The sequence below is a fragment of the Octopus bimaculoides genome, chromosome 19, assembly GCF_001194135.2.
Source record: "Octopus bimaculoides isolate UCB-OBI-ISO-001 chromosome 19, ASM119413v2, whole genome shotgun sequence".
Taxonomy (NCBI): domain Eukaryota; kingdom Metazoa; phylum Mollusca; class Cephalopoda; order Octopoda; family Octopodidae; genus Octopus; species Octopus bimaculoides.
The window spans coordinates 47,058,130-47,069,613 of NC_068999.1; the positions used below are offsets into that span (position 1 = coordinate 47,058,130).

General features: G+C 35.7%; 1 protein-coding gene across 1 annotated transcript; it reads right to left on the reverse strand.

Moving 5' to 3' along the window:
* Nucleotides 1-1,672: 1,672 nt before the first annotated feature.
* LOC106877817 (eukaryotic translation initiation factor 4E type 2) lies at nt 1,673-9,008 on the reverse strand (the record flags this gene model as incomplete). Its single annotated transcript, XM_014926834.2, has 5 exons — nt 1,673-2,338; nt 5,266-5,402; nt 6,401-6,553; nt 7,496-7,600; nt 8,871-9,008. Coding segments are annotated over 5 exons (576 nt in total), but the record flags the coding sequence as incomplete, so codon positions are not given.
* Between the last annotated feature and the right edge of the window lie 2,476 nt (nt 9,009-11,484).

Sequence of the window (11,484 nt, forward strand, 5' to 3'; positions counted from 1 at the left end):
AATAACTCTGTATTTCTATGAAGTTCATTAAATGCCATTTCTTTTTTCTTCTGTTTCAGGTAGTACTCACCATGCCTTTCTTCTGCACCCTGTATATATGATGGACTCTCTCATTGGTTTCGACACAAGAATCCAACAACCTATTCAAACGCTTTTTCGTCATAGACACTGGCCAGACATAGCTGTGTAGTGAAGAAACTCGCTTTAGTCCCACATATATATATATATATATATATATATATATATATATATAGACAGTCTATCCACAAATTCATTCCCATGGCATTAATGAATCCACAGCTACAGTAGAAGATAATTGTAACAGTGACAAGTGACTTTCGTAACCAAATCATTACTAATCTGTGTATTTAATCCGCTCTTGACCGACGGATTACATTGTGAAGCTCAGACTGGTGGTTCAATTTTAGCTGTGGTAATAAGTTGTGTTTTTGACCAAAATTCATCTTTTCATGCTCTTCAGTCTCTTTAGCAGAAATTAGTACCTGACTTGTGAGTGGAGCAATTCTTTCGCTCAATAAATGTCAGTTTCGTATTACATCAAATCTTGTATGTTCAAGTCAGAAGTGACATTTCAGTCCTGTGAAGGATTTACAAACCATCCACAGATTGCACAAGGGTGCAGACTACAGGACAATGCTGCTGCTATGTTTGATAATGCTTTTGTCCTTCCTCTTAATCCTCTGATGGACACAACTAGATTCAAAGTCACTGCTTCCATCTTGACACACAGATCTCAAGTCTTTCTATTCCAAGGCCAACTGCTCAAAGGTCTCATAGGGTACATTGATTGCTGAAAGATTACTCTCTAATCTGTCTCCATACTTTAGCAATGGTTATCCAACATTTGTGTCCACTAATCAGGCTGGCTATAGATGAGGGCTTTTAGTATTCTTTTGTCAATCATACTGATGACACAACCGGCCCAGCGCAGTTGTGATAGCATGAGGAAGATCTCAATTCTCAATGCCTCCAGTTTTACACTTAGTGGAGAGGTCAATATTTGAGATTGTCCTTGAGAGAATGACCAGTTTGCTCTAAGACACCCTTTATAACACACACAAAGGGATTCTTTCAGTTTCTGTCTACCAAAGTGACTCACATGGCTTTGCTCAACCTGGAGTTATAAAAGAAACTTGCCCAAGGTGCCATGCAGTGGAAGTGAACTTTAGACCACATGGTTGAGAAGCAAACTTCCCAAGAACACAACTCACTGGTACTTTACTGTTGACCTGGACGTGATTTGAACTCAGAATATAAAAGACCAGAGCAAATATCACAGAACATTTTGACCAATGTTCCACCAATTATACAAACCTGCTGCCCTTCCTTAATAATTCTTCCCAATTTTGACACAAGTCAAGTAATTTTGAGGGGAGGGAGCGGTTGATTCTACCGATCCCAGTGTTCAACTAGTGCTTATTTTACCAAACCTGAAACAATGAAAGATGAATTCAACCTTGGCAGCATTTGAACACACAACGTGAAGCACAGGAAGAAATGCTTCTACGCATTCTGTCTGGTGCGGTAACAATTTTGTCAGCTTGCTGCCTTTGTCATTCCTTGAAAATAAAAGCATTCAATTGCCTGGTTCTTCAGGTGAGGCAGATAGCAACAAAAACGGGAAAAAAAGAAAGAAGTAAAAAAAAAAATATGAAAGTTCCATATTTTAATTTGATTATTCAGTCGTACTGTGTAAGATCTCAGAGTGTCAACACTAACAATTGGTGTACAAATAATTTTAAGAAGTTCTCTTCTTCAAAACTGACCCAATTTTGGCAGGAAGAATCACACTTGACACATGTCCAGACATTCGAAAATTGCTTTAAACATTTTATTTTTTGCATTTTTACCGTCCTTTTCTTAGAAATGTTTAAAAGATAATTTCTTCCATGTTCAACTCATTCTTTAAGATGTAGGTATATATGTTATTTTTTTCTTTCTTTTTAAATACATCAAAAATAAGTCTACCTTTACATCTAAACAGCAACAATTCCAGGTAATCAGGGAATTTCAAAAATAGGTGCAAACTGTTCTTGTACATGTATGCATTTATTTAATTAGTATTAACAAATAGAATATGTTTATAATGGACACAATTGAAAATAATTTATTAGGAAAGAGAAAGAGGGAAAGGAGAACAAGTAGAAATTGTTTGGGAATGGAAGAATGCAAGAAGTGAAATGTTACGGCAGAGCTATAACACTCTGCTACAGAAACAAGATGTCCAATATCTAGGATGGCATCATTTCAAGCTCAGCAGAAGTTCATATAATGTCATTTCAGAAATACATCAGTATTTCTGTAACTGGAGTTGTCTCTGAAGAGAGAAGGAAAGAAAATGGGTATTAGAATTAATTTAATAGAGTAGCAGACTGATAATTAGCCTAGCTCTTGTTTAAATTAATAATATAATATATTAATATTTTATATATATATATGTATATATATATATAATCTATTAATATTTTATACATATATATAATTTATCAATATTTTATACATATATATATAATTTATTCAATATTTTATATATATATATAAAATATATTAATGCATTACATATATTATATATACATATATATATATATATATATATATATATATGATAGAGTTTGTGATCTTAAGTGTTTGTGTGTGTAGGTTTTTTTTATCATACATGTCTCAAAAAGAACATGTGTTGATGCTATCATAGTTTTTGTAACAAATAAAAAGATATTGCTACAGCAAGTTTTGCGTGTTGTTTTAGAGAACCAAGTTATGTTGACCTCTAAAATAGTATTTCATTCAGAAAACATCCTAGCTATATAAAAATAAACACCTAAAAAAAATTATTTTTTTTTAAATCGGAAAATAAATTATTGTAAATCTTCCAGCAGTTTTCATTTGGTATCCAAACGAAAAATCCTGAAAATAGTTGTGGTTAGTGTTATCTTGGCACCATTTGTCGTCAGTTTGGCATTATTTAAACGAGCAACTTTCAGGAATGGCAGACAAGATAAACAGGCTAACAAACATGAGTTGTGTGCAGAAAAAAAAAAAAATATGAGAGAGTGAGAGAGGAATATTAACAAAGAGGAAATAAAGAAAGGGGGAAAAAAAACCTAATGTTGCTAATATATAAATATATAAAAAAGCGGGTTGAAAACTATTGCGTTAAGGGTAAGCAGAAAAAGGTTCATGAAGGTTTGGAACGATGTTAATAGTAAAAGAGGAACAAAAAATGCATATATGCTACAAGGACAGGCATTACAGTTTTCCTTATTTGCTGTTCTCATACAAACTATTTTAAATTATCGCAATACGGAATGGACAGCCAGTGAGATACTGAAAGCCAAAACATCATGATAGACTCCGTTTTCAGAATGCTATTTCACTTCATTTTCCAACTCAAAATTAGTAGATTTATGAAAATGATTATTACTTTTTCATCTATTTTTCTCCTCTTTATGCATCTTAAATTTACAGTGATTTCATTTGTAGACACAACTGACTCCTGCTGATTGCTGAGGGATTAGTATAAAATCTGCTACAATGTATTAGAAGAAATCAACTTGTGTGTTCTGGAGGCGGTTATCTTATGATGCCAGAGAGCTGAATGGCAAACTTGGCCCAAGTGAGAGCTAAGGAATACAAGATGCTAAAACAGATCAGAAAGCCACTAATCTGTTTTTTCTAATCCTCAGAAACTCTAGGTTTAAAAACGATCTTTTTAAGAAAATATTGATTGTAAACAGATCATCAGAATAACAGTGTGTGTCATGTAACAAACTGAAAGTATACTATACCATACATCAGACTTTGAAAGGGAGAGAAAAATATAACAGTTTGGTGTAATTCCCTAAAAAAAGCAGCATCTAATTCATTCACGGCAACAATTAACAAAAAACAATATCTAATTATGTTAATGAGAATAAATAACAACAAAATCCAAAAATGTTTGTATAAAAGAGTATTTAATTAATGGACCATCAACAGGTGCAGTAATTAAAAAAAAATATTGAACTAATAGATCTGATGTGTAAAACTAATGGAATATCTGTACATGCTTTAAAGAGATTTCTTTGTAAAGTTCCACATTTAATTTTGTGCATTCTTTCTTTTTTTTTTTTTTAAATCACAAATATTAATAAACTCTGAGAAAATTAATGAAAAACAATACACGAAGCATCATTTTCTGAACATTTAAAAAATCAACTTAAAATTGCAAAGAGATAAAAAAAAAAATGTTTTTGATAAAAGGTTAATAACAAAAGAGAAAGAATCAAAACAGGAATAAACTAAAGAATGGAGACGTAGTTTGACATATTTCTCATGGAACTCACATAAAAGAGGATTGACAATTGTAAAGGATAAAAAAAAAAAGAAAGAAAAGAACTAAGTATTGCAAGCAAAAAGGAATGCTCCAATATGTGAGGAAAGAAAATAAATAAAAAAACAGAGCAAAGTTGGATATAGTGAGAAATGTAATTTATCTTGATATAAATTAACAATTAGATGTCAAACTAATACTACTAAATTTGAATGAACAGAATTCAGCACCAAATCCTAGTTTACCATAATAACATCAAAGACATAAAATAGAAGATAACTTCCAAAGATATTATTGCTAATTCATTGCTGAAACTGATATAAAAACCACATGATGTAGTGGCTAATATTCAGTTCCATAATATAAAATTGTCTTTTTTTTCAAATAACTTTTGTATGTAGACATTTGAACTTTGATTTTGAGAAATCAATGTTTTACAGTGAAATATTTTTCAATGTGATGTGATTTTGTATTGAATGATAGAAACGGCCACTTGGCTTGTTTGCAAAGGTAAACTACAGGTAAATTATCAACAACAACACAAATGTTGGACACTGAAAGAATAAGATAACCTCTGAGTTAATTTTGCCAGCAGAGATATATCAAGTAGATGCACGAAAATTTAAGCTAACTATTACAGATGAATCACAGTAATTAAGAGAAAAACGTTTTTTTTTTTGTTTTCATTTTCTTAAATAGAATTAAAACAAGAAAAGAAAAAAAAAAACACACCCACTTTACAAGAATAACTGTAAATCTCTGGAACTGGTCCAAAAGCAAATAATACAAAACTAAGATATTAAAGGCATAAAGAGGTATGAGGCAGCAGAATGGTGAACTAAGAATAAAAAGAAAATACAAACATACACTGAATGTAAAGAATAAAATGAAAATAAAACTATTTCAGTAGAATTCTAAGTCTTTCAGGAACTAACTTTATACTGTCAACGTGCATCTTATACTCTATAATAGTATTTGGAGGTAAGTTAAGGACACGTTTCAATGTGTCGCGTATGCGTGAAGTGGTTATTGTGTCATTTGCCGTTCGGTTCCAAAGGGACAGAATATCTTCCTGAAAAATACAACAGAAAAAATATATACAAAAATTACAATTTTGTTTTCAGGGAGGGATTTGGTATTTTGTTCGATATTACATGGAAAACATTATATTAGAGAGGTAAGGTCATATCTATTCTTTTCTACTCTAGGTGGGGGCCAGTCAATTAGATCGACCCCAGCACACAACTGGTACTTAATTTATCGACCCCGAAAGGATGAAAGGCAAAGTCGACCTCGGCGGAATTTGAACTCAGAACATAAGTAAAGACGGACGAAATACTGTTAAGCATTTCGCCCGGCGTGCTAACAGTTCTGCCAGCTCGCTGCCTTAAAGGTAAGGTCATATCTATTATCTGCTAAACTAACTATTTGTGAAACCTAAAACAGAATTATATATAAAAATACTGTTGTTGCAATGAATAATAAATATTAACGACGGAAGCAATCATCATCATCATCGTTTAACGTCCGCTTTCCATGCTAGCATGGGTTGGACGATTTGACTGAGGACTGGTGAAACCGGATGGCAACACCAGGCTCCAATCTAATTTGGCAGAGTTTCTACAGCTGGATGCCCTTCCTAACGCCAACCACTATTAATATTAAATGGCAATCATCGTCATACACTTTCTGTGCTGGCATCAGTTGGATGGCTGACAGGAGCTGGCTAGGCAGAAGACTGCACCAGGCTTCAGTGCGTTTTGGTATGTCTTTATGGCTGGATGCCATACCTAACACCCAAGTAATTTGGCACTGAAATAGAAAGCATTATACACCTGGTGGCACGTAAAAGCACCCATTACACTCTCGGAATGGTTGGCGTTGAGAAGAGCATCCAGCCATAGAAACAATACCAAATCAGACTGGAGTCTGGTGCAGCCCACCCCTGGCTTGCCAGCTCTGGTCACACTGTCCAACCCATGCCATGGACAATGGATGTTAAATGATGATGATGATAAATGTGTTTTATACCAGACATTGACTAATACTGATATAGAAAATATTACATACCTGATATCGCACAGATAACACAGCACCACAAATTTCTTCACCAACCATAAATTGCTCTCCTAACATGGCTAATATCAAGTTTTCCCAGCAACGAGCTGCTAATCCTTTTTTTAACCGAATTATCCATTTCCCACCATCTTTGTTGGCAGAATCCTGTAGAGAAGAAACACAAACAAAATAATCAGAAACAAATTTACTAAATACAATAATAACAGCACAACTTTCATCAAAATCTGACAAATTGAATCTTAAAATTTATTCTCATCATCATTAGTTTAGCATCCAATTTTCCACGTTTGGCATGATTCGGACAAAGTTTATTATGGAAATTTTTTTTCTATGGCCAGATGCCCTTCTTGTCAGCAAGCCACTCTTATTTCCATGCAAGGTAATATGTCTCCATGGTTGGACATGTTTTCACAGAATATTGGAAATGAATGACATTCATTTACAACAATCATGCAACGTCAAGACAAGGGGGCACAAACACACACAATGGGCTTTGTTTTTTTAGTTTTCTGTCTGACTAGCTCCTGCGCCGGTGGCACATAAAAGCACCCACCACACTCTAAGAGTGGTTGGTTTTTGGAAGGGCATCCAGCTGTAGATACCTTGCCAGATCAGATTGGAGCCTGGAGCAGCCATCTGGCTCGCCAGTCCTCAGTCAAACCGTCCAACCCATGCCAGCATGGAAAGCGGACGTTAAACGATGATGACGATTGCATATATATGCATGTATGTATGATTGTGCATAGATGTGTGTGATTGCGTGCATACATGTGTGTGCGATTATGTGCAGACGTGTATATGACTGTATACATGTGTGTGTGTATTAAGCAAGGGACTGCACTTACGAAAAATACCTTGTGGAAGTTGTCCAACTCATGTCACATGGAAAACAGACATTAAATGATAATGGTGATGATGATTCTATGTAAATGACATATTTTTATGCCGAGATGGACTTATACATAAATGAAAGAAAAATCCAGCCAAACTAGTGGCATCTCAATATAACAATGTAACAACGATAGTTCCTGAAACCAGTAAAAGATTAACAGGATCTGCAACAGAAAAGACTGTAACACTACTTACTTCCCACATTGGCCGGATGCCATCTTTAAATATATGGTAGTCACTGTGTCCTGGTAGATCTGTTGGTCGGAGTAAATGGCTGTAGAGGGACCAAAACTGTTCAACCTAAGGAGCAGCAAAGAAATCATGTTATCAGAAAACAAACAATTAATGTCTTGGAGAAGATAAAAATTAATAGAGTAGATACAAGAAACAAAAAGAGAAAAAGAAGCAATGGAAACTTCTCTTTTCTACTCAAGGCCTGAGATTTTTGGGGAAGGGGCCAGTTGATTAGATCGACCCCCAGTACGCAACTGGTGCTTAATTAATTGACCCCCTGGAAGGATGAAATGTAAAGACAGACGAAATATTGCTAAACATTTTGCCCAGTGTGCTGTTTCTGCTAGCTCGCTGCTGAAAACTATGACATTTAGGTAGATGGTGGAGATTTTACAAACATATATGGCAGTGGCGACCCAGTGGTGATATGCTGTACTTGGGGAAGACCTAGTGGTGATATGCTGTGCTCAGGGAAGACCCAGTGGTGATATGCTGTGCTCGGGGAAGACCAGTCCTTCTCAGGAAAAATGGGGACCTGTCTAGCTTTCTACCACAGTGTATCCATACTACTGTCTTGCTGGTAGAGAAGAAGGACTGGTGTAGTGGTTAATGTAAAAACCTCTAGGAGATTAACAGGAGTGATGAGGGAGTTGGTGAGTTTTTGAGTGAAGGTAGTATAAGACCAAGCAGCTCTGAGGAGTGTAGGCCATTATAGTAGTGGCAGAGAGAGAAGACAGCAAATTTGTAGGCTGAAGGTTTGGAGTGTGGTGAGAACCAATTTCATACTGCAATCAATCAGGTGATATTTGGGTGTGGGGGTTGCTCAACATCATCATCATCATCGTTTAACGTCCGCTTTCCATGCTGGCATGGGTTGGACAGCTTGACTGAGGACTGGCAAGCCGGGAGGCTGTGCCAGGCTCCAATCTGTTCTGGCGAGGTTTCTACAGCTGGATGCCTTTCCTAATGCCAACCACTCCAAGAGTGTAGTGGATGCTTTTTTACGTGCCATTGGCACAGGGGCCAGTCAGGCACCATTGGCATTGGCCATGCTTGAGTGGGGATTTTTACGTACCACCGGCACAAGAGCCAGTCAGGTGGCACTGGCATCGGCCACGACGACTTCACTTGACTTAACATAAGAAGGACATAAGAAGCATCAGTTTCTGCAATGACCACCAGGTAATGACCCTGTCAAAGGCTTTCTCCATGTCAACGAAAGCCAAGTATAGAGGTTTATCTTTGGGATGTTTGAAACTTTGCTTTGCAAACCCCCACTTCTTAACTTCTTTCCTGGTAAGATAAATATTAGAAGAGGAGAAAATAAGTTACATACTGAGGCAAATGTGGTGATATATTTGAGATTCTGGTCGTAACTTTGATTTTGTTTCCCATGAGTTCGACGTGAAAACCAAAGTGAATAATTGAACTGCAATTGATGTTCACCAGGACCAGGTTTCTGAAATGATTTAAAAACGTGTTAATAATAATTTTAAAAAGCGTTAGTTCAAGATTATAAAAATGGTGGAGTGGGAGGTGTGGCTATGTGATAGGAAGCTAGCTTCCCAACCACATGGTTCTAGGTTCAGTCCCACTGCATGGCACCTCGGGCAAGTGTCTTCTGCTATAACCCCAGACCAAAGCCTTGTGAGTGCATTTGGTAGACAGAAACTGAAAGAAATCTGTCGCTTGCATGTGTGTGTATGTATGCGTGTACACATGTGAGAGCATGTACATGTGTGTAAACCGTCCAACCCATGCCAGCAGGGAAAGTGGACATTAAACGACGATGATGTACATGTTTGCATGTGTGTCCTTGACTTCATGTGATAGTTGTAAATGTGTATCACTGTTATACAAGCAGTGTCATTTATTTCTTTTATTCCGCAAGAACATGTCTGGCCATGGGGAAATATTATCTTGCTTGGAAATATGTGAGAGTTGGCAACAGGAAGGGCATCCAGCTGTAGGAAATCTATAGCCATTTAATCAGGTGATATTCTGCCAAATATTTTGGCAAAAACACATACATAAATATGTATGTATATTGAAGTAGACGACAAAGAACCAAGATATATGGTGCCTTGTTGTTCTCAAGACCCATCCTTCGCAGCAGAAGGGTAAATGCCCCACCCACTTCATGAAGAAGATTGGCCTGCAAGAACCCTATGCTAGTGCCACTAGAAAAGCACCCAGCCCACTCTGTAAAGTGGTTGGTGTTAGGAAGGGCATCCAGCTGTAGAAATCGTGCCAAATGAGACATTAGGGCATGATTGCTTTGAGACTTCGATGATGTGATTGTTTATTTTCAGACTGACGCTGTAGGTGTCAAGCAGTGGTTCTCAACCGGGGTCCACATAAATTTTTGGGGGTCCATGCAACATAATAGTAAATTGAGGATCCACAATAACATTTTAAGGGCCTCTGAAAAAAGATTTTGCTTTTGATGTATGTAGTAGTATGTATTGCAAGAAACAACTAAGTTTCTTTCTCAACCATTTTACATGGTTCAACCTACACAAGTTAATGAATGAAAAACAAAATAGGAATTTCAAAAGACATTTCTATAAAACTAGTTTTTAAACATTGAATAGCTATGTGGGGTCCACCAGAATAAAACAATCAATGGGGTCCATGAATAAAGAGTGGTTGAGAACCCCTGGTGTAGAGGATCAGAGCTAGTCAGTTTGAACATTAAACAGTAAAATATTTGGGCCAGATATTGCCAGTTTAAAATGCTAACGAGTTCAACAATTCCTATGTAGACACAGATTGAAAATGAAACTGGACTCTCACACATTTCTTCTCTTTACAAAACGTTTAAAAAAAAATAGTAACATAAATTATCATTAAATCTCATTTTATCTATCACTAAAAGCAAAACAAATGAAATCTAAATTCAATTGTTTATTGTTACAATATTGATAATTAAAAATAGTAATTACAGCCAATAAAACTGAAAGCAATTATCAAACAATGACAGAGATAAGAAAAATTTTCAACAGCAACCAAATCATAACACTCAACTCCTATATCTAAGAGTTCAGGGAAGGGTTGGGGAGATACTGTAGCAGCATTAGAGTCAATTCCTACAAGGATAAATAATGAGATGACTTAGAAGTAATTACAGGAGTATCAAATTGCTGGACCTGGTCGTGAAAGTCACTGAAAGAGTTATGGCTTAATTAATTAGGAAGAAAGTTAGCCTAGATGAGATGCAGTTTGAATTTTTTGTGCCAGAGAGAAATACTACTGATGGCCCGCTTTCTAGCAAGGCAAAATTAAACCACTGTACTTGGCATTTGTTGACATAGAGAAAGCCTTTGACAGGATCCCTTACTCTCTGATCTGGTGGTCACTGTGGAAGTCAGAGATAGATGAATGGCTGGTGATAGCCATACAATCCATGTACAGAGGAACTGTCAGTAAGGTGAAAATTAGCAATGAGTACAACAATGGATTTGCAAGGGCTCAGTTCTCAGTCCCTTCTTATTTATCAGTTCTCCAGGCCATAACAGAGGAAACCAGAAACCAGCTGAATAATAAAGTTATCTTACTAAATCTTTCATTATTTCAAAAATTAATTGAAACAAAAGCAGTATATGTCAACAAGAGAGTTGAAATAAAACATAGTCTTCTAAAGAAAGAAAGAGATAGATAGATAGATAGACATTAGTTAATGTCATGAGAATTTTATAAACTTTACAGAAAACATGAAAATTCTTTTTTGGAATAGTGTATCTCGAAGCACACACATAATAAAGCTATAAATAACAGCATGTAAATATTGGGTTGAAGACCCCATATGGGTATCAAAAAGGTTTTGCAACCCAATAGCTATATGCTATTATTTATAGATTTATGTGTGTGCTTCAAGATATACTATATCACAAAGAGGAATTTATATTATATATATATATATATATATATATATATATATATATATATAT